The 24,550-nt window shown below is 33.4% G+C and overlaps 2 protein-coding genes across 2 annotated transcripts in view; one reads left to right on the forward strand and one right to left on the reverse strand.

Moving 5' to 3' along the window:
* LOC132736681 (protein DD3-3-like) overlaps positions 1–3,797 on the reverse strand; it is a 41,357-nt gene extending 37,560 nt beyond the window's left edge. Inside the window, exon 1 of the mRNA XM_060723870.1 lies at positions 3,600–3,797. The gene's annotated coding sequence lies outside the window, so the exon portion shown is untranslated. The remainder of the gene's footprint in view (positions 1–3,599) is intronic.
* Positions 3,798–4,003: 206 nt separating this feature from the next.
* Positions 4,004–24,550, forward strand: part of LOC132736690 (protein DD3-3-like) — a 30,933-nt gene continuing 10,386 nt past the window's right edge. Inside the window, exons 1-11 of the mRNA XM_060723880.1 lie at positions 4,004–4,330; positions 4,880–4,933; positions 7,441–7,533; positions 9,704–9,799; positions 10,272–10,410; positions 10,828–10,953; positions 11,438–11,596; positions 13,979–14,181; positions 15,166–15,408; positions 16,798–16,968; positions 20,637–20,872. Coding sequence (XP_060579863.1) covers positions 4,260–4,330; positions 4,880–4,933; positions 7,441–7,533; positions 9,704–9,799; positions 10,272–10,410; positions 10,828–10,953; positions 11,438–11,596; positions 13,979–14,181; positions 15,166–15,408; positions 16,798–16,968; positions 20,637–20,872 — 1,591 coding nt within the window. The 5' untranslated portion in view covers positions 4,004–4,259. The remainder of the gene's footprint in view (positions 4,331–4,879; positions 4,934–7,440; positions 7,534–9,703; positions 9,800–10,271; positions 10,411–10,827; positions 10,954–11,437; positions 11,597–13,978; positions 14,182–15,165; positions 15,409–16,797; positions 16,969–20,636; positions 20,873–24,550) is intronic.

The raw sequence follows: 24,550 nt of genomic DNA on the forward strand, positions 1-24,550 counted from the left end.
AGAATCTCTGTATTTTTAAAGTGAACAATGGCCATGAGCATTAAGATATTTAGTGAAGAATTATTTTACTGAATTGTGTGATACCCTTGAACACTGCAGCAAAGTTTGAAATGTTTAAGTCAAAAGAGGGCTGGTAAGAAAGAAAAAAAAACTGAGTTGAGCCTTAAATAAATTTAATAGTATTAAACCCACTTTGAGAGAATAAGGTATTTTTACGTCACTCAGAACACCTTGGTAAAAACTTAACCAAGATTCTAAGTCGATAAAAGGCCTTAATTTTTAAAACAAATCCTTGACAGAGTTACCTTCTCTTGCGTACAGATGGGGGTAATGATGTGAAATAGCATTAAAAGTTTCAAAGCAATATCTCAAAGGGTTAAGGCAATAAGTGGATTTTACCCATATTCAATGTATTTTCTAAGTCAAAAAGGGGCATAATTCTGTCAAAAAACCTTGACAGAGTTATGTCCTCTTGTCTGTTGATGAAGGTCGTGATGGTAAACAAGTATGGTCAGTTTCAAAGCAATACCTCCAATGGTTTTGAAATAAAGTGAGGTGGTACAAAAAACTTAACCAAGCTCAATACACTTTCTAAGTCAAAAAAGGGCCATAATTCTGTCAAAAACCTTGACAGAGTTATGTACTCTTGTCTGTAGATGGAGGTTATGATGGTGAACAAGTATGGTAAGTTTCAAAGCCATACTTGTAATACTTCTGAAATAAAGTGGGGTGGTACGAAAAACTTAACCAAGGTGTGACGCCAACGCCGACGCCGGGGCGAGTAGGATAGCTCCCCTTTTCATAGAAAAGTCGAGCTAAAAATAAACCTTATTTCTTATTTTTTGCAAAGATAGCCCATATTCTATGGTATCCATAATTATATATTAGACAACATATGTTTTAATCTAATGTTTCAATCATATAAATGTTACAAAATTTATACTTTATATTGAATGACACATTTTATTATGTTATTGTCCTGGGATAATAATTTGGTCTTAACGGTACATGGGACAGTCCATTAAAAGGGCAAGTCTGCATATTATCCCAGATTGGAAGTGTCAACAACTATATTTAGTGTCCAACTTTATTTGTCATTCAATAAAAACGCTGTATTTATTTACAATTCTTTGTGTTAATTTTCATAGAAGAACAAAAGTCGATACTATATCGAAACTATTTTCATAGTGCTTCATAGAACCGCGTTTGTAAAAATAGTCATTTGCATAAATTTGCACATGCGCTTTCATGGACCGCTTTTGAATATTAATTAATAAAAAATGACGTCAAAAGGTTAACCTACATTCATTTTGCATGTATTGATAAAGGATATACATGCAGTTCAGGTTTAAATCCACGTCTTGGCGAAAAAGATACTGCATGTGTAAAAGTAAAAACCTATACATAAAGTCAATTCATACGTTTTGTTACGAATGTAAGAAATGTTTAAATTAATTTGTAATTAAGAGGAAAGTCACGTGTGTCTATTCACTTTCTTTTTTTTTTGGTTGACAGAAAGTGAAAGTACATAATGCTATGTTCTCACCGCCGATCAGATCAACTCGATCGTCCCGATCACATTAATTCCCCGATGAAGCCCGACCAAGCTGGATTAAATACACATTCACGACTCCTACACAACCTCCTCAAGTCGACCCTACACGATGTTTTATGACTTCTTCTCAACCACAACTCGACCAACATCCCGACTTCTTCTGGATCACCCAGGCCTATACGCGAGTCATACACGATCTTAACTAGACTAACTGGACCTCTGCTTGATCTTTGCCAGATTTCCACCCGACCAGATAGGATAATGCTCGAGTAGAAGTCGAGATGATTGTGTACAGATCGGGTAAGAGATGTATACCCGACCAAACTAGATCGTTACATGATTTATTCTCGATCAACTAGATCTTCTACTCGATCACTATACAATCGCTTCTCGACCACTTATCTACTCGATCGTTACTCGAATATTTTTGACATGTCAAAAAATTTGGGTAGGAAAATACCGAGCCATGCCGACCAAGGTATAGATTGCTCCGACCATCCCCGATCATGCAGACCGAGCTAGACCGTACCCGATCGCTTGATCGTGCTTGATCGAGTTGATCTGATCGGCGGTGAGAACACAGCATAATGTTTTATGGAAAATACGTTTCGTGACCTCGTGTTAACACATGCCATTTAGTGTATTCATGTATAAATCATATCAGATATTAGCTACTGAGTATCAATAGTCTAACTCATTAAAAATGTTTGTTGAAAATAAACGTTTCCATATCGAGCAAATGAAAACCGTTTCCATATCGAGCAAATGAAAACTCAGTCATATTATGCCGTCCTCCATATTCCCAACTGAAACGCAACTTCATTGCGTAGTGACGTAAATCATGCATATTTATAAGGTCAAATTTAAAACACCATTCAGGTAATTGTTTAATAACGCGGACTGGCAGTGACATAATAAAGTGAATATTAATGAGGCCAAATAAAGTTTGGCACTATATACTTAAATAATAAGTAGCTGTTCTACAGAAATAAGAAACATTCTCCGGTCGCTATTGCTCCCGTCAAAGTTTCTAATTTCTGTAGAACAGCACGGATGAACAGTTTGATCCTAAAAAGAATAGATGTATACCATCAAAATGGCTCAGGTGGTAAATCAATGTCACAATAACTTTTAATGATTTAAACTCATGATAGGTTCAAACCCTACGCTCTGCCATGTTATATTGATGAGGTTGTTTTTTCTCCCTTTTTGTCTTTGTCTTTTGTTTGAATATATTTTGTTCTTCTAAATTTCTATTTCTTTCCTTCCTTTCATTTTTGTTTTTGTACCTTTTTGTTTCATTTTAAAAATCAAATTATTTTGAATGCACTGCGATTACGAAATATCAATTATATGTATTATTTTAATATAGCCCGGGGTTCTATGATATGATATTCGGAAAATATTTAAATATAAATATCATAAATGAACGAGATTTTACTTCCATCTTATAATTGAACCTTTTCCAGACCCATTTGTCAAAAAATTATTTCAAAAGAACCAATAAAAATGACATTTTTTAGAATATTTTCAATGTCTGCCATTTTGGGTAATTTCAGAGGAGGTTACTACGGTATCAAGGTAATACCCAAAAAAGCAAGTATGGAAGGATAGATTGTTCAAAACTTTCAGGTTAAGTTGTGAAAAACTTCCAACAGTTAACTTGCTATAAAATTAAAACTATATGAACCGACTATATGTCAGTATATGTGTTTATTACATATTTTAATTAACTGTGTAAAAAAACATTAAGGAAAATGGTAGTCAAATATGAAGGTTTTATAAACACAATTCATTATTCACCAAATTAAATTTATTGGCAGATGAAAATGAATCTAGTGTGCAAGTTTTACAAATATTAGCATCATCATGTCTTGCTTTTACTAGCAGTCGCAGAAAATTTAAATACCTTGATATCACAGAACCCTTGATATCATAGGAACCGAGTATATATGGATCATAGCTGTTATCATATAGGACAAAATACAGGTACCAGAAAGTACAAACTAAATAGTAAAGCTAAAATATATTTCTGATAACTTACCGTCTTTAGTTTTCTGCAATTGTTTATCTCTAAACTGTTTTTTCTCTCTTTTTCATAAATTGGTTTATTTATCTCTTGTTAAATTGTTTCTACTGAAGCAATATACTGTACTTTCAGTTTAACTACTACATAGGATATTCTTCCGCCAGGTAATGACGCACTACTTTTCAAATTTGTTTCGGACATAAACACAGTCACTTTGAAGATAAAAGATGTTTCATTAGCGGATGAAAATAAATGGTATTGAGAACATTTGCTTATAAAAAACCTTCCATGGTTATAAGATAATTAGAATAATCAAACATTAAAGCACTATTTTTATATCGTATGTTCACCGTAAACAAATCAGGAAGAGTGGTGACTCAGGTGTGTGTGACGGGTTGTTGACGAGCAACTTTGATTGGATGTGCGTGATTATTGATGTTAAAATTGATGATTTCCCTATATGGAGATGCTAATGTGTGATTTCTATCGTAAGCTGCTCTTAAAAATTGAGAGGAGACAAGGAAATATAAATTCATTATATGCGTACCAGTATATTAATTAGGATATACTTCAAGTGTTATAATTTCTCAATATAAGCAGGGACCAAATTATAGTGACATTTAGAATAGAATTATACATGATTTATAATCCATTGGTAGAGAGAAAACATACATAATGAGAAAAACGTTTTACTTCTTGGTCACTTTTACAGTTGTTAGTGCAGATATATATCTACATAATGTCAGGTAATGTTTTAATGATAAAATAATATAAATATTTTAGAATGTAAACAGAATACAGAAACTTTATTAATATACTTAACGTTCAAGATTATATACCTGCTTCATCAATAATTAACCCAATGATGGCCTATCTGACTTTACTGAATATATTTTTGTACAGGAAAATTTTAAATGTTTTACAATTTAAAGGTTTACATGGTTTAAGATACTGAAATGGTGAAACAACATTCAGAAGGAGCTGCCACATACCCTAGTGCAGCTTGGGTACTTTAGTTTGAAATATTAAAATATCTGTCAACATATATTTTCGATATTGTGCTGAATCAAGTCGTAAGAAATAAGACAGTAGTTTAGAAACAATGTTATTTGGTATGATGCTGAGCTTTTAACACAATGATATTAAAGAGTATTGTTTCTGGTTAATAATACTTAAATATGGTTGTGTTTTATAGTACCCATTACAGCTGACAGCAGCAAGGACTTGTTTATTTAGAGCATGAATAATTATTTCTATCATGTGATATAGGATCTTGCTTTTGTTTTAATTTGCAGGGGGTCAAATAATAGGCTGAATGAAAATACACGTGCCAGAAAAAATGCAAACAGGTAAGTCTATTAGTTCCTGTTTATATTATAATATTTTATTTTTAACATTTATTGATAAAATACAAATATTGTAGTGCACAATGAAAATAAAATTTAGAAAATATTTTAAATCTGCTCTATTCTTTATTGTATAATTGTTTCAACATTGACATGAAAATAATAATATAATAATCTAATTGATAAATTAATTTCATCTAAGATTTAGCATGGTACCTATCAAGTAAACTATTTAATCATGATTCATGTTAAAAAAATTAAAAATGTTTTATGAGTGCATTATCCATAAAAAAGTGGCTGATTTCAATGTGATTTCTTCTCTGCATGATGCTTCAATTTGTTGGTAACTTGTCAGATTTCATAAGTCACATGGCACAGTCACATGATGCTTCAATTTCTGGGTAACTTGTCAGATTTCTTAAGTCATGTGGCACACATGATGCTTCAATTTCTGGGTAACTTGTCAGATTTCATAAGTCATGTGGCACACATGATGCTTCAATTTCTGGGTAACTTGTCAGATTTCTTAAGTTATGTGGCACACATGATGCTTCAATTTGTGGGTAACTTGTCAGATTTCATAAGTCATGTGGCACACATGCAAGCCTAGTCATTTAGCTTTTGTTCTATTGGTCTATTTTATGTGTATTTTTTCATGTACATAATCAATAAATTGCTGTTTAACTAAACTGATTGATGTAATATATAATTATGATATCATAATGTCTAGTTAATTCCTTATATGTTGATATGCAATTTATATTGAAAGTTTTTTATGTAGAAATAAAGCAACAAAGAAATAATGATTAATATATCAAATATTGCCAACACTAACAAGCTATATAATCAAGTGTTTGTGTGTGTGTCTGTATAAGCTAAGAGTTAAAATAAATTCTATATTAGCTTACGTCTATTTAGCTGGCATCTAACTTCATTGAATAAAGTTTTCTTTAGGTTTGTAATGATGTTCATTCAGAGCTATAAGTAAGACTGATAAAAATTGATCACTAAAGTAGGGGGAATGTTACAATACAAGATATTAATATTATGCCTGTACTACCAATGAAAAATTCAATTATATATTAAATATAACTAAACTGTGTATGTCTGGTTTGATAGAAAGACAGACAAAATTATCAACTATCAACCGTAATCAAGCTATTAGATTCAAAAAGTTTTATACTTCCATCAGATTTTTGACATGTTTATTATTCTATTGTTATAACGTTATCAATTATATGCAGAAAACAAAAATCCTCACAGTATCAAAAAGTGTTAATAATTAGCAATGATAAAAATGCAAGCATTAAAATTACTGTAAAATCTTTTAATGTATAATAATCATTTTAAACATGAGAAAATGCATAATTTGATTTAAATGCAATAAAATCCTTAACAGTTTGAATTTCTCAGAATAATATTACCCTTACGGACTTAGTTATAAATATTTTTGACAGGTTATATGGCCCTATAAATGGTTGTTTGGAAATATAACCAGAGCCGCTAGGCGAGGGTTTTATAGCGGCTGGGGTTATGTATTGCAAACAACCATTTATATACGCTCATAATTTATAATCTTTACCTGTTAGGAATATTTATAATGAATTTATAATGCGCAAACTTCCTTTTTTTGAGAAAAAAGTAAGATTTCTTAGAAAATTGACAGCAGTCATGTATATAAAACTATATTAACATCACAACTATCCATACAAATGTGCAATATTATAATGATGTATATATCTGGCCTGTCCATAATTGTTGAAGATACTTTACATCTTATTAAATAAATCTGGCGAATTGATGTGGAAAGTAAAAGAATTTTTCTTCGCAGGTTGAATACATAAATTATATGTAAAACAAACAAAAAAAGACTTAGTAATATTGAATAAAAGGATCATAAAGATGTTTTTAGCAGCAAGTTTTATTTTTCTTTTCATAACAAAATTTATTTTCTTTCATCCAAATTCTTTAAGATTACTGGATATCATTCAACATTTGATTGTAAATTCATCTTTTTTGTTCATTGAAAATTGTACTGGTCAAAGTATGTAATGATTATCAAAAGGTTAAAAAAAAGCATCAGCACACTTATTCACTTTAATCACTTGATACAAGAATACAGATCTTGGATTTTTTACATTGTTGTGACTTAAGGGATGATTGTTCAGAACTTTTTGCATAACTTTAATTATTAATCTAGACTGCTGAATTAACTTATCCATTATATTCTGACAGATAAACTTAATAAACTGAAATGTTGTATTTTTTTGCCTCACATATACTGTACAAAGAGCAGAAAACATTTTTGTTTTACTTAATTAATGTAATAAGTTAAATTGGCTAATATTCAAAAATATTTCTTTCAAAGTGGGTATACTAACAAATACTTTAAATATAATAATATTAATGCAAATCAACCCTGGAACAAATAATACTGTAATATGATTATTGTGATCACATTATTTATTTATATATACATGTAATATGTATTTTGCATATTATACTTTCAGACTGTTTGATTCACAGAACAATAATAGAGGGGGATATAATGTTGGTCCCAAGCCCATGTATTACTATGCTGGTTCCAAGCTTCAGATAGAATGGTTTGTTGTGAAAAATTACTCTTCATGCAAAATTTCCTTACCATTAATATTCACTTGAATGACTGATGTTTTATCATATATATTAAACAAGAATCAAGTGTTTAAAAGTATACATATTAACGTTATTAATTTGTTTTGCAGTGTTTATCAACATACTGTGTTACTAACACAATAAGGGCTAATTTTGCATATTTTGACCTCTTTTGGTAATTTACAATGTGCAAAATAAACATCTTTGTTCACTTTACAATATTTTACTAATAAATTCATTTGAAAAAAGCATATTGCCTTCATTATTCACTTTTTTGGCTAAATTCTCCTTTACTTTACTGCTTGAATTCAAGTGTACTTTTACTATTATATTTAAGATAATGTTATCAGGTTCATTTTTGATACCATTTATAACAGGAAAATATATACAAGTCACCGCATGCTCTTTTTACAAGAATATTTGAACTGAATATATCACAATGACAACTGTAAATTAGACATATTATAATTTAGGACATACACTAAAGAATATTTGAACTGAAGCAGGCAATATCACTGACATAATTCAAGGTATACAACTTTAAACAAAAATTATTTTGATTAAAATTGTGACATAAGTTGAGGTATACACCTTTATTAAAAGAAATGTCAGTGTGACACATAGCAGACGTCACATACATGATTCATCATCATATGATCATTAGATCAATAATATAAAAATATTGATTCATTTGATAGAAAAATAACAGTACCTTGCAAGCAACATGGTGGATAAAAAAAATGCCTTTCCTATGCTAATACAGTGTCCTTGCTCAATGAGAAATGAATAAATTATTTCTCAAACATTAATTATGTACCAGGTTTAACTTCAAGTTTTTGTAATTGCAAATACACATAAAATAATTTCACATACAAATATTAATTTCATCATATGGTGTATTATTTGTCACAAAGTAGTGGGTTTTCAGCAATTGTTGAATCAAGCATTAAAAACATTATAATTTCAGATACAAAATTTTATCATTTGTAAAGCTTTGGATTAATTTATGGGTTAGTTTATAAATGAATGAATTTCTTGGCTAGTTATGTTAATAAATGCTTTTATGTTTTGTTATACATCTAAACATACTTAAAGTACTTATAGCTTAATGTATGAGCAGCTATGGACATCTGCTTCCTCTAGTGTGTTTTCAGTATACAGTTCACTATAATTTCTTATATCAACTGAGTAATGGGTCTTTAATAAATTGATAGGAAATACAAATATCCTTAAATATATAGATGTACATTGTATGTTAGATCTTATACCACTTAAAGGACACAGGCACATAGGCACAGGTGTTACTACAATTATTGTGATTGATTAACATATATTAAATGAAGCCTATAGTTTGAAAGAATTTCTCTATGTGAAGTTTTAGGTTGACCTTTTTTTCAGGTTTTATATTGATGGTCATATTTTAGGGTTCATCATTTACTTTTAAATGCTATTATTTAACAGATCACACAGTCCACACTTTCATCCTGTCTAACCAGATTCCAGGATGTTTGCCACTCAATTATAGCTTTAGCCTGTTTTAGCCTGTTTAACTGTTATTGGACTGTTCCATTATTGGACTGTTCCATTCCTGGATTGTTCCGTTATTGAACTGTTCTGATAGTAGCCTGTTCCGTTCTTGGACTGTTCTGTTATTGGACTGTTCCGTTATTGGACTATTCTGTTATTGGACTGTTCTGTTATTGGACTGTTTCATTATTGGACTGTTCTTTTATTGGACTGTTCTGTTATTGGACTGTTCTGTTATTGGACTGTTCCATTCTTGGACTGTTCCATTCTTGGACTGTTCTGTTCTTGGACTGTTCCGTTCTTGGACTGTTCTGTTATTGGACCGTTTCCTCATTGGACTCTTCAATTATTGGACTGCTCCGTTCTTGGACGGTTCCGTTATTGGACTGTTCTGTTATTGGACTGTTCTGATATTAGACTGATCCGTTTTTGCACTGTTCTCTTATTGGACTGTTCCCTTCGTGGACTGTTCCGTTATTGGACTGTTCTGTTATTGGACTGTTCTTGGATTTTCTGTTATTGGACTGTTCCATTATTGGACTGTTCAGGAGTGAAATGTATACAAGTCCAATATCAGAATTTATCAGATTAATTATGATTGAAACATTTCAGGACAAACCAGCATTCATGTCACAACAAGAACAATCATTGTGAACTCATCTTACAATACATGTGTGATAAAAACCTCAGAGATGGTACAACAACTACGTAAGATTTTTTACAATATTAGATAACTATGCTTAGTTACCAAAATTGTTTTGTCATTTCTGTTTATTATAGTAGCCAGATTAGAAAGTTCTGTTTCTGGCATCTGAAAATTTTGTTGGTCTTTCTAAGGAAACTGAAATTATGCAGGAAACTCAAAGGGTTTTGCTAATTCCATCAAGAAAGGAACTCCCTGTATGACATTGAAAGTGAAACCAAGGATAATACAACAGAACAAAATACACTTTGTTTTGTTTAATACAAATAGAATGTCATCATGTATAATTCTTACTATTTGTAATATTTCTATGTTTCTATATCAATTTGTAACTCAAAGTTGTCAAAAACATGTGTTAATATTTATTACTAGCTGACATGCTTACATGTTGGTATGCTTACTGGTGATGGCATACAGGAGTTTTCAGAACTAACTTTCTACTTAAATTAATTACTTAGGAATCCTTGTACATTGCAGCACCATACCACTGGACAAAACCAATTGTGCAGATGAGAACTGTAACACAGATGAGCAGTTTGGAATGCATGAAAATTATGATTATTATGGCCAGTGTAGGTTACGACAGCGAAACAAAGGACTATTTACAGCAGATCAGGTACAAGATATATTATCAATGTTACAACTGTATCTAAGACCTTCCTATATACCGGTACCATACCTAGAACCTCTGTACAGAGAGAAATAAAATCTTTGCCAGACATTTATAATCAAGATTGTTACTTTATCTTAATTTAGTTGTTGGTTTCTTACTTTTTGTAAACTTTTTCTGGTACACTTTTTTAAAATTTTGAAAACATGTCAATTCTTTTAAATATATGTCTAACATGACAATTTTGCTACCCAATAGAGTAATGAAACATTAGCATTATGTCACTTTCCAGACTCTTTCTGGAGTGTCTAAATATTTATTTTGTTGTTGGTAGAGAAGTTATGAGTTAATTTCTTAAGTTCAATATAAAATTTTATTAAAAGACAGTTAACATGATATTTAACAAAGAATTATCCTTCATAGAATATGATAAATAGAGAAACAGCTGTTTCAACAAGACAAGAGAACAATGGGAAAAATAATCGCTATGGTTACGAATGTACTGAGGAAAGAGATTATTACCCTTATTGGCATCCGTCTCCATGGAAGGTAAGTTGCTTTAATAACAGGAAATTATTTGGCAGTAAAAAAGTGAAATGTTCAATGTAATGTAATGAATAGTGAGAATAGTAACGTATTATTAAAAGGGACTCCAATGAGGTTTTCTGACATGACGGGATTGGAAATATTTTTCAGAGATTTGAGTAGGTCTGAACCAATAATTTGTGTGCAAATTTTCACCCACCCTGCATTTCTAGAATAGTGAACACTTTTTACTCAAATTGGGCCAGAATCACACAAAATGAAATGAAAATGTGCAACATCCCTCAGGCCCCCTTACACAGTTTTGAGCGGTACTCAATTTGCAATAACTAGAAGTGTTGGAATCAATGATCTGGAAGATCCAGAAAAATGTAGCAACACTGAAATTGAAAATAATGTCTTTTTGACTGACATTCTGTATGACTTACAATAAATCTCTTCCACAATATGTTATTAACACAAATTTTCATGCTGTTGTTGTTTTGATCAGGACATTGCTGTATTAACCAGTGATATTGAGCGGTGCAAGTATTATACAACTGAGAGTGCTAATGTCAAATCACGCTGGCATTGTTATTTCTCAACAGTCAAACTAGAAGAGATGGATGGTAATGTCAAAAGTATTCCAAATAATAAAGAGGACTGTGAGGTAATTGTTTACAGTTTATAGTTTACTCAATCATGAAAAATATAGGAATTTTTCAATTGTACGGGTACACTGATTTACTATACAAATGAATATACATTATATATATATTTATAGTTTACTAATTACATATGTTCTTGAATTATGATGTAAATTCCTTGCAACTTTTAATATGTATATATATCTATAACTCTGGTGATGTTTATGTTTGAAAACTATAAAAAGTAAATAAAATTTTATTGAACTGTTTGCACTCTAAAGCTACAAAATGTATGTTGATTGATAAAAACTTTGTGAAATGGTATTTTTTCTTAAGAATCTTGAAAATTCTGTAACTGTACTATCATAATTTATAGGGGAGTGATGGCTTAGTTATTATGTCTCCCCCACCTCGGGGGGAGACATATTGTTTTTGCCCTGTCCGTCCGTCAGTCCGTCCGTCCGTCCATTCTTCGTTTCCGGACGATAACTAGAGTTCCTTTTGACCTACAGCTCTCAAACTTCATAGGATGAATGGTCTTATTGAGCAGATGATCCCTATTGTTTTTGGGGTCAGTAGTTCAAAGGTCAAGGTCACAGTGACCGTTGGTCAATTTCTCGTTTTCGGATGATAACTAGAGTTCCTTTTGACCTACAGCCCTCAAACTTCATAGGATGATTGGTCTTATAGAGCTGATGATCCCTATTGTTTTGGGGTCAGTAGGTCAAAGGTCAAGGTCACACTGACCGTTGGTCAATTTCTCGTTTCCGGATGATAACTAGAGTTCCTTTAGACCTACAGACCTCAAACTTCATAGGATGATTGGTCTTATTGAGCAGATGATCCCTATTGTTTTTGGGGTCAGTAGTTCAAAGGTCAAGGTCACAGTGACCGTTGGTCAATTTCTCGTTTCCGGATGATAACTAGAGTTCCTTTTGACCTATAGCCCTCAAACTTCATAGGATGATTGGTCTTATAGAGCAGATGATCCCTATTGTTTTTGGGGTCAGTAGGTCAAAGGTCAAGGTCACAGTGACCGTTGGTCAATTTCTCATTTCCGGATGATAACTAGAATTCCTTTTGACCTACAACCCTCAAACTGGGGGGGAGACATATTGTTTTTGCCCTGTCCGTCCGTCAGTCCGTCCGTCCGTCAGTCCGTCCGTCCATTCTTCGTTTCCGGACGATAACTAGAGTTCCTTTTGACCTACAGCTCTCAAACTTCATAGGATGAATGGTCATATTGAGCAGATGATCCCTATTGTTTTTGGGGTCAGTAGTTCAAAGGTCAAGGTCACAGTGACCGTTGGTCAATTTCTCGTTTCCGGATGATAACTAGAGTTCCTTTTGACCTACAGCCCTCAAACTTCATAGGATGATTGGTCTTATAGAGCTGATGATCCCTATTGTTTTTGGGGTCAGTAGGTCAAACGAGTGGAGTCAACCCAACACACTACAGTTATCATGATTTGACATACATTGAAATTTGAGTTGTCTTTCAATAGTGTAAAAAATCTGACAATATGAACGTTTGTTTCAAGTATCATCAAAATCCTTCAAAGGGTTGAAGAGTTATGGAGCAGACACAATTTCCTTTAATTTCGTTTGTGAAACTATATATGATATGACATTCAAGTGTCAAGTAGACCTTGACCTTGGAACCAGCCATACGAAACATGTACTCTACACGTTCTCTGGATGTGGTGAATTTTTGTTTCAAGTATCTACCAGAGAGGCTTCATTGTGAAAACGAGTGGAGTCATCCCAACACACTACAGTTATCATGATTTTACATACATTGTAATTTGAGTTGTCTTTCAATAGTGTAAAAAAATCTGACAATATGAACGTTTGTTTCAAGTATCATCAAAATCCTTTAAAGGTTTGAAGAATTATGGAGCAGACACAATTTCATTTAATTTCATTTGTGAAACTATATATGATATGACCATCAAGTGCAATTTCGTTTGACGCCCGCCTGCCATACGCTGATTGAATAACCAGGATTTTCAAAATTGAATACCTGGTTAAAAACAAACAGTTTAGGAAGCATCTTCTCATACAACCTTAACAATAGAAACCATCCATAGACAGCCTTCATTGAAGTGACTACCGGGTATTTACATTATCTTATCTCCATTTCCATTCCTGTTTCCATTCACAGTTATTCTCAGCAGTGGGGGAGACATGCGCTTTTTTACAAAAGCATCCTCTAGTTGAAGTATCTTCTGCAGAACCAGGGTTTAAGCTGTCCTCTGTCATTACCATGTTCCTCATATGGCACCAGTGCACCAGTAATTTTCCTGGAAGCTTTCTCCAAAGTGATTTATTATCATTTTTAAGAACTTGTTTAGTAAAAAGTGTGTAAACCTAATCTATGTGCTTTATGATTTGTTTTATTTCAGAAATTCATATTTCCAGAAGGTGATGCAAATGGCATAAAAGGGGTTTGGAGAGAGTATCCAGCTCATGGATTACCTGCCCCTGTTTGTCGAGAAACCCAGTTCTCACGTGATAATCACCTAGGAAATGGCCTGGATGGTAATCCAAATAGATATAACTGGACATTACCAGACATAAATCAAGGGAATTGTGTTTTGAGGATGAGGTATGTTGATTCTATATTTGAGGAGTGAAATATATCATATTTTCAGTGATAAATAGTCATATCATTCATTATATATGTTTTTGTTGTTGAAGTTAAGAATTAACCCATTGCAAGTCTTTTATCAGAGTTTATTCAGAAAGTTCTAATACTCTATGTATATTATGTGTTTCAAACATTATTAACCCATTACCATATATATACACCTTTCTACGCCTTTTTCATCCCTCTCCCCTTCCTTTTTTGTTGTCTCAAATGGTGTTAAATTGCCTTATTTAGGCCCTTAACACTTGTTTTTGTTTGATAAATGTTGTTTAAAGAAGTGACCACTTTTTCGGCGCAGCCCCTTACCCAAAAGATACATCAGGGGGGTTGCCAGAAGGGGGATGTGCCTCTGTCTGTTTTTGGTTTTGAAGGGGGGCAGTAGCCCCCCTCATCACCAAGAAAATTTTGGACTTGCTAGAGGCTAAAAATGACCCCAGGTCGATCATAAGGTAACATGTAACCAATGTTGAAAAGCCTTTGACTCTATCTCAATCCATTGAGAAGTTGCAGCACTTTGAAATCAATTTTGATGGAAAAAATCAACACTGAATTTATATCCTGATATTGTTATATCTGAGAGGAGCAAGAGTTGGGACGGTGGCAGAAGCATCATTACAAGAAATATATTACAACAAAAAATATGTGGAGTTTACTGTATTCATTTTATAAAAGCTATACACATTGATAACAATGATTGAAATAGATTTCTTCCCAATGAGATAACTATACTCTATATATACATGTAACCCTATGTACACACAAAATACACATACATTAGTACACAATTCCTTAAGTTAATACACCTCTTAATAGATATGTAGAGAACTTATTTCAAATTTCTTTCAGTGTTGTAGTTTTTTTTTCTTGAAAAATTAGTTAAACTAAAGCATAACATAACAATTTATTACAAACATTGCATGAGATTTTGGATTGGGTTTTTAGGTATAATATATCAACCAATGATTATGATGGCTGGAATACCAATGCCTCAATGAATTCTCCAAAGCTCAATACACCTACAAAGCTTGATTTATCACAGAAATACGGCTTTAGTAATTATACCATTGCTGAAAAAAGAGGCTATGTTTTCAAAGGAGATCCAGAGGTGAAGATTTTTGAAGAGGGTACATTTAACTTCAGACTTGCTTTTGATACATCACAGTTTGGTAGAACATTTCAAGACAGGTACTTATTCATAATATTGCTTTATATATAGATATAGTGAAAAAGCATAAAACTTTTATTTACTTTTTATGCCCCCACAAAGTGGGGAGCATATAGCGTTGCACTTGTCCGTCCGTCAGTACATCTGTCCATCCGTATGTCCCGAAATCTTGTGAACGCAACTCCTCTTAAACTGGATGTTTACGAGCACATCTGCACAGTGGGGGCATCCGTGTCCTTTGGACACAGTTCTAGTTTAATATGGATTAAGGTATCATTTGACAAGAAAATAAATAACAAGTATTGGTGCATTTTTATTAAAGTAGTGCCATAAAGGGTTAAGAATTTTCTTTAATGTTTCCATTTTTATGCCAGCGCAGCATCTGCGATGCAGTGGCATATAGCGATTCACCTGTGTGTGTGTTTGTACGTGTGTTCTATAGATTATATAGTGAACTTAAAAAATCTTCTTGTGAAAAACCACTTGTCCAATTTCAACCAAACTTGGCAGGATTGATCCTTGGGTGAAGGGCTTCCAAAGTTGTTCGAAGAATTTTATTCCATGCAGAAATCTGGTTGCCATGGCAAACCTTGTTTGGTGGACCTGTATCAAGATTGTTTTGAATTAAACCATTGGGTCCAAAATTTTGCCTTGCCCAAGGGGACAGTGACCTACTTTCTTGTCCTTTGATGTACAGCAATGAAATTTTGACCATGTGCACAGTTATAATTGTAAAATTGAACTTTGATATCAGATGACCTAGATTTTGATGATGTGACCTACTTTTTTGTCCTTTGATGTACAGCTATGAAATTTGAACCATGTGCACAGATTAAGATGTAAAGTGAACTTTGATTTCTAGATTTTGACAAAGTGTCTTCCTGTGTTGTCCTTTGATGTAGTCATGAAATTTAGGCTGTGTGAAATATGACTTTCATCACCAAATACACTAGACTCAAGTGCATTGATATATTCCTACTCTGATCTGTTATTGAATTAACAACAGATTTAACCACTAATCTGATAATAAGAATTACATAGGTTAGGGATCTATGCATTATGACAATCTTCAAAATTGTATAGAAGCAAAAAAAATCTGTTCCTACACTACTATTTAGTGTTGTATTAATGCGGTGGCATAGCATTTTTCTCAAATGCAATCTTGTTCACAAATGCAATCTTGTTTAATAATAAATATAAATGTAAGACATACGTCTGAAAGTCACAGACTGTATGGAAAAAAACTTGTGTAAAATTAATCACATAGTTTTGAAAATTAAAGCTTGTTCAATGTTATCTCTTTTGAAATTGTAAAGAAGTTCAAATTCTCACAATATTAAATAATTCTGCATACAAAAGTACTTCGAATTTTCTGAAAATGATATATGAAATTTAATCCAATTTTGCAGGTCACATGTGTTTTCAATAAAGAAAAGACCTGATAACTTAAAGGGAGCCACAATTCATAATATAAATGTACGAGGCAAGCGTGGAAATATTGTACAGGTTTACCCAGCAGTAGAGTATGACTTTGTACCAAATACTCTTGAAATGAGCCCCAATGAATATGTTCATTTTCAGTAAGTATGTTAATATAATGTTTTAAAGCAGCATGTTTCAGATTTATGCTAATTTGTATAATATTGCAAATAAACCAGAAAGAAGTTATTTACACATTGCGAGCAATGCTTAAAGATCTATGAAAACTACCAAATATAGCTCTTTCTTTATTAATCATCCTTTAAAAATAAGGTAATAAACACTGCACAATGGCTCATTAAATTTTGTATAAATGAAAATCTTTTTGCTTTTCTTAAAATCTTTTTACTTTTTTATTTTTGCTTATCCTGAGGCATGCAGTTTTAAACAAAAAATGGAAAATGTGTATACATGCATTTTGTGAACTCCCAGCATCAAAAATCTCTCAACAACTACCAAAAAGTTTGGCCTCCCAATATCAAATATCTCTCAACAACTACCAAAATGTTTGGCCTCCCAGTATCAAATATCTCTCAACAACTACCAAAAAGTTTGGCCTCCCTATATCAAATATCTCTCAACAACTACCAAAATGTTTGGCCTCCCAGTATCAAAAATCTCTCAACAACTACCAAAAAGTTTGGCCTCCCAATATCAAATATCTCTCAACAACTACCAAAAGGTTTGGCCTCCCAATATCAAATGTCTCTCAACAACAACCAAAAGGTTTGGCCTCCCAGCATCAAATATCTCTCAACAACTACCAAAAAGTTTGGCCTCCCAGCATCAAATATCTCTCAACAACTACCAAAATGTTTGGCCTCCCAATAACAAAAATCTCTCAACAACTACCAAAAAGTTTGGCCTCCCAATATCAAATATCTTTCAACAACTACCAAAAAGTTTGGCCTCCCAATATCAAATATCTTTCAACAACTACCAAAAAGTTTGGCCTCCCAGTATCAAATTTCTCTCAACAACTACCAAAAAGTTTGGCCTCCCAGCATCAAATATCTCTCAACAACTATCAAAAGTATAGCCTCCCAGCATCAAATATCTCTCAACAACTACCAAAAAGTTTGGCCTCCCAATATCAAAAATCTCTCAACAACTACAAAAAAGTTTGGCCTCCCAGTATCAAATATCTCTCAAAAACTATCAAAAGTTTGGCCTCCCAATATCAAATATCTCTCAAAAACTATCAAAAGTTTGGCCTCCCAGTATCAAATATCTCTCAACATGTACCAAAAGGTTTGGCCTCCCAGTATCAAATATCTCTCAACAACTTCCAAAAAGTTTGGCCTCCCAGTATCAAATATCTCTCAACAACTACCAAAAAGTTAGGCCTCCCAGTATCAAATGTCTCTCAATAACTACCAAAAAGTTTGGCCTCCCAATATCAAATGTCTCTCAACAACAACCAAAAGGTTTGGCCTCCCAATAACAAAATCTCTCAACAACTATCAAAAAGTTAGGCCTCCCAGTATCAAAAATCTCTCAACAACTATCAAAAAGTTTGGCCTCCCAATATCAAATATCTTTCAACAACTACCAAAATGTTATGCCTCCCAGGATCAAAAATCTCTCAACAACTATCAAAAAGTTTGGCCTCCCAATATCAAATATCTCTCAACAACTACCAAAACGTTTGGCCTCCCAATATCAAATATCTCTCAACAACTACCAAAAAGTTTGGCCTCCCAATATCAAATATCTCTCAACAACTACCAAAAAGTTTGGCCTCCGAATATCAAATATCTCTCAACAACTACCAAAAAGTTTGGCCTCCCAGTATCAAAAATCTCTCAACAACTACCAAAAAGTTTGGCCTCCCAATATCAAATATCTCTCAACAACTATCAAAAAGTTTGGCCTCCCAGTATCAAATATCTCTCAACAACTATCAAAAAGTTTGGCCTCCCAGTATCAAATGTCTCTCAATAATTACCAAAACGTTTGGCCTCCCAATATCAAAAATCTCTCAACAACTACCAATAAGTTTGGCCTCCCAATATCAAATATCTCTCAACAACTACCAAAACGTTTGGCCTCCCAGCATCAAATATCTCTCAACAACTACCAAAAAGTTTGGCCTCCCAATATCAAATATCTCTCAACAACTACCAAAAAGTTTGGCCTCCCAATATCAAATATCTTTCAACAACTATCAAAAAGTTTGGCCTCCCAATATCAAATATCTCTCAACAACTACCAAAAAGTTTGGCCTCCCAGTATCAAATATCTCTCAAGTACCAAAAAGTTTGGCCTCTTAATATCAAAAATCTCTCAACAACTACCAAAAAGTTAGGCCTCCCAGTATCAAATGTCTCTCAACAACAACCAAAAGGTTTGGCCTCCCAGCATCAAATATCTCTCAACAACTATCAAAAAGTTAGGCCTCCCAGTATCAAAAATCTCTCAACAACAACCAAAAAGTTTGGCCTCCCAATATCAAATATCTCTCAACAACTACCAAAAAGTTTGGCCTCCCAATATCAAATGTCTCTCAACAACAACCAAAAGGTTTGGCCTCCCAGTATCAAAACTCTCAACAACTATCAAAAAGTTTGGCCTCCCAATATCAAATATCTTTCAACAACTACCAAAATGTTTGGCCTCCCAGTATCAAAAATCTCTCAACAACTATCAAAAAGTTTGGCCTCCCAATATCAAATATCTCTCAACAACTACCAAAACGTTTGGCCTCCCAATATCAAAAATCTCTCAACAACTACCAAAAAGTTTGGCCTCCCAATATCAAATATCTCTCAACAACTACCAAAAAGTTTGGCCTCCCAGTATCAAATATCTCTCAACAACTACCAAAAAGTTTGGCCTCCCAGTATCAAAAATCTCTCAACAACTACCAAAAAGTTTGGCCTCCCAATATCAAATATCTCTCAACAACTACCAAAAAGTTTGGCCTCCCAGTATCAAATATCTCTCAACAACTATCAAAAAGTTAGGCCTCCCAGTATCAAATGTCTCTCAATAATTACCAAAAAGTTTGGCCTCCCAATATCAAAAATCTCTCAACAACTACCAATAAGTTTGGCCTCCCAATATCAAATATCTCTCAACAACTACCAAAACGTTTGGCCTCCCAATATCAAATATCTCTCAACAACTACCAAAAGTTTGGCCTCCCAATATCAAATATCTCTCAACAACTACCAAAAAGTTTGGCCTCCCAGCATGAAATATCTTTCAACAACTACCAAAAAGTTTGGCCTCCCAGTATCAAATATCTCTCAACAACTATCAAAATGTTTGGCCTCCCAATATCAAATATCTCTCAACAACTACCAAAAAGTTTGGCCTCCCAGCATCAAATATCTCTCAACAACTACCAAAAGTTTGGCCTCCCAGTATCGAATGTCTCTCAACAACTACCAAAAGTTTGGCCTCCCAGCATCAAATATCTTTCAACAATTACCAAATGTTTGGCCTCCCAGCATCAACTATCTCACAGCATTAACTATCTCAGTGTGCTCTTCTGCACAGGTTGAACTGTACATTTATATTAACTTTTTAGCTATCTCTATTTTGTGAATTTCTCTGTGCTTAACTTTCTTGAAATGTTTAGAAATTTGTATTATACAGTCATAATATATATGAGACATATTTTTATACCAGGGAGTCAGTTTCATGTTGAATTTTTCAAGATGATAAAGAATTATCATGATTACAATTGCTGTATAATACATGTACTCTGCATTGTTTATGGTGAAGTCTCTAATACTTTGAATGATTTTTTAAACTTCTTCAGGTGGACTGGTTCTGATACAAATCCTTTAAATAATGACGGGCAAGGTAAGAAAGGCTCAGACAGAAATAACGTTCTTCTATTACGTGACAAGAGTTATCCAGAGGGAAATGGTGTACAGTATGGCCCTGCACCAACATACGGTCAATTTGGAAACAACTACCCTATGAGACTGAATGAATCACAGTTTCTTGGACTCAGTGAAAAGGATCTCATAAAACTGGCCTTCCTTGAACCAGGTATGTTTTACAGGCTCTACTGAATAATCTCGTCAATAATAATTAAGAGGGTTTGTTTTATTGAAATGTGTTGGGTCTTATATGTATCTACTGGATTAACCAATACATTGTATAATTATAAGCCTATTATATTCATATGAAAGAATTTTTAGAGCAGAAAAATAGTTATAATCTGCAACCTTAAATTAAAATCTGCTTCCATAAATCATAATGTTAAGCTGTTATATCATTAAAACTGGTGTATTTATTTGATCTGTTTTTAGCTCACCTGACCACCAAGTGGTCAAGGTGAGGTATAGTGATGGGGCTATGTCCGGCGTCCGTCGTCGTGCGTCGTCAACAATTGGATTGTTAACAGTCTAGCAGTCACAGTTTTGATTGGATCATCATCAAACTTTGTCAGAATGTTTGTCTCAATGAAATACAGATCGAGTTGGCAGATGGGTTATCTCGGGTCAAAAACTAGGTCACAGGAGCTAAAAATAGAAAAAGCTTGTTAACACTCTAGAGGCTGCAGTTTTCATCCAAATATTCTGGAAATTTGTCAGGAAGATTGTTTTAATGATATCTAGGTCAAGTTCGAAGATGGGTCATCTCCGGTCAAAAACTAGGTCACAGGAGCTAAAAATAGAAAAAGCTTGTTAACACTCTAGTGGCTGCAGTTTTCATCCAAATATTCTGGAAATTTGTCAGGAAGGTTGTTTTGATGATATCCAGGTCAAGTTCGAAGATGGGTCATCTCCGGTCAAAAACTAGGTTAGAGGAGCTAAAAATAGAAAAAGCTTGTTAACACTCTAGTGGCTGCAGTTTTCATCCAAATATTCTGGAAATTTGTCAGGAAAGTTGTTTTGATGATATCTAGGTCAAGTTCGAAGATGGGTCATCTCCGGTCAAAAACTAGGTCACAGGAGCTAAAAATAGAAAAAGCTTGTTAACACTCTAGAGGCTGCAATTTTCATCCAAATATTCTGGAAATTTGTCAGGAAGGTTGTTTTGATGATATCTAGGTCAAGTTTGAAGATGGGTCATGTCCGGTCAAAAACTAGGTCACAGGAGCTAAAAATAGAAAAAGCTTATTAACACTCTAATGGTTGCAGTTTTCATCCAAATATTCTGTAAATTTGTCAGGAAGGTTGTTTAGATGATATCTAAGTTAAGATCGAAGATGGGTCATCTCCAGTCAAAAACTAGCTCACAGGAGCTAAAAATAGAAAAAGCTTATTAACACTCGAGGGGCTGCAGTTTTCATCCAAATATTTTGGAAATTTGTCAGGAAGGTTGTTTTGATGATTATGCCCCCACAATGTGGGAGCATATAGCGTTGCACTTGTCCGTCCGTCCGCACTCACGAGAGGGTATATGTTGGGTATTGAATACCCAACAACTACCAATCCTACTCACTCCGTATGTATTGTTGGGTATTTTCTTTGATTGTTGGGTACTTTTTTTACACAGTATACCCAACAAGAATACAAATGTAAGAACATCCGTCCGTCCGTCTGTCTGTCCATCTGTCCGTATGAGGTTAACCTAGAACGACAAGTTGGATTTTTCTTAAGTTCTACCTGTACCAATGGCTTCTTAGTTTACACACTTACTAATCAATACAAAGTACATGATCTGGTCAAGTTACATAACTATGGCTTCCATATTTACCAAGTTATTGCCCTTTTCAGCACTTAGAAAAAATGAATAATGGTTAACCTAAAACGGCAAGTTGGAAATATCTTAAATTCTATCTTTACAAATGGCTTCATAATTTCCACACTTACTTATCAATACAAAGTACATGATATTGCCAAGTAATATAACTGTGTCATCCATATTTCCCAGTTATTTCCCTTTTTTCACTTTGAAATAGGGCCTTGTCTGGTTAACCAATTCCGACAAGTTGGATTTATTGTAAATTTCTCTTAATTGCTTAATTTATTTAATGATATCTTGCATATTTGGTAGGTGGATACCTTTAATGGTCCTCTAATTTGTTGTGGAGTAAGTGGTCTCTAGGGTCAAAGTCAAGGTCACTCAGGTTTAGAAAATAAATTTAAACATTTTTGCTCATACAGCCTTTATTTTTTGGTTGATGTCTTTCATGTTTAATACAAACATGCCAAGGGAGGTCCTCCTTCTTTGGGTATATTAAGGGGTCATTTGAGTCAAGGTCAATATCACCAATGTCAAGGTCACCAATGTTAAAAATAGATTTTTACATTTTTACAGGTGTATTAATCATATTCTATAGACAGATGTCATTTATAATTGATAGGAACATAAAATTTGATGGAGTTAGTGGTCAGTTGGGTCAAGGTCACCAGTTCTAAAAATAGATTTTTACACTTTTGCTCATACAGCCTTTATTTATTGACAGATATATTTCATATTTGGTAGGAAGATAACTTGCATGGTATTCATCCTTTTGATTGGGGTAGGGATCAATGGGTCAAGGTCACTTGTGCTAAAAATAGATTGTTACACTTTTGCCCATACAGGCTTTATTTATAGACAGGTGTATTTCATATTTGATAGGAAGATAACTTGCATGGTATTCTTCCTTTTGATTGAGTTAGGGATCAGTGTGTCAAGGTCACTAGTGCTAAAAATAGATTTTTACACTTTTGCCCATACAGCCTTTATATATTGACAGATTTATTTCATATTTGGTAGGAAAATAACTTGCATGTTATTCTTGCTTTGGATGGTGTTAGGGGTCAGTTGGGTCAAGGTCACAAGTGCTAAAAATAGATTGTTTACACTTTTGCCCATACAGCCTTTATTTATTGACAGGTGTATTTCATATTTGGTAGGAAGATAACTTGCATGATATTCTATAGGTGTCAGTGGGTCAAGGTCAAGGGTGCCAAGAATAAAAAAAAAAAAAAAAGATTTCTCACATTTATATATATTTGATAAAGTTGACAGATTGGTCAAGGTCATCAATGCTCAAAATAGATTTTAACATTTTTGCCCATACAGCCTTTATTTATTGACAGGTGTATTTCATATTTGGTAGGAAGATAACTTGCATGATATTCTATAGGTGTCAGTGGGTCAAGGTCAAGGGTGCCAAGATTAAAAAAAAAAAAAGATTTCTCACATTTATATATATTTGATAAAGTTGAATATTTATCACTTCACAAGTCATAGCAATGACTTGGCAACTTATATATTTCACAATTACAAAATGCCATGACTCTGTCAAGCTATATAACTTGTGTTTACAATTTTTGGCAATGTTTCTGTCCATAACTGAGTGAATGGGTAAACATTTTTTGAAATATTGCTACTGACAAGAATCGGAGCAGGGGGCATTTGTGTTTAACAAACACATTCTTGTTCTCTATGTAGTTAAAGTTACAATTTTCCCCATTTCTATTAGAGAGTAGGATAATTAACCTGAAATGCTAACTTTCTGGTCGAGTTGACCAGTATACCTATGTTGTCTGAAATAAATATTGACCGGTGGTGTCATCCTGACAAACAGTATACATGATTATCTAAATACTGAGATCATGTAATTATCTAATATTTAAAACAAGTAAAAAAAATGAAAGATCCCAATTTTGAAAAACAGTCATAGGCAAATTTTATCACAAATTATTGGATGGATGATCACCAAACTTGGTTCCTATTATTTTTACTATAAAGAAAAAAACAATCATTCTCGGGAAACCTTATAAC

The sequence above is a fragment of the Ruditapes philippinarum genome, unplaced genomic scaffold (genome assembly GCF_026571515.1).
Source record: "Ruditapes philippinarum isolate M1 unplaced genomic scaffold, ASM2657151v2 ctg384_1_1_1_1, whole genome shotgun sequence".
Lineage (NCBI taxonomy): Eukaryota > Metazoa > Mollusca > Bivalvia > Venerida > Veneridae > Ruditapes > Ruditapes philippinarum.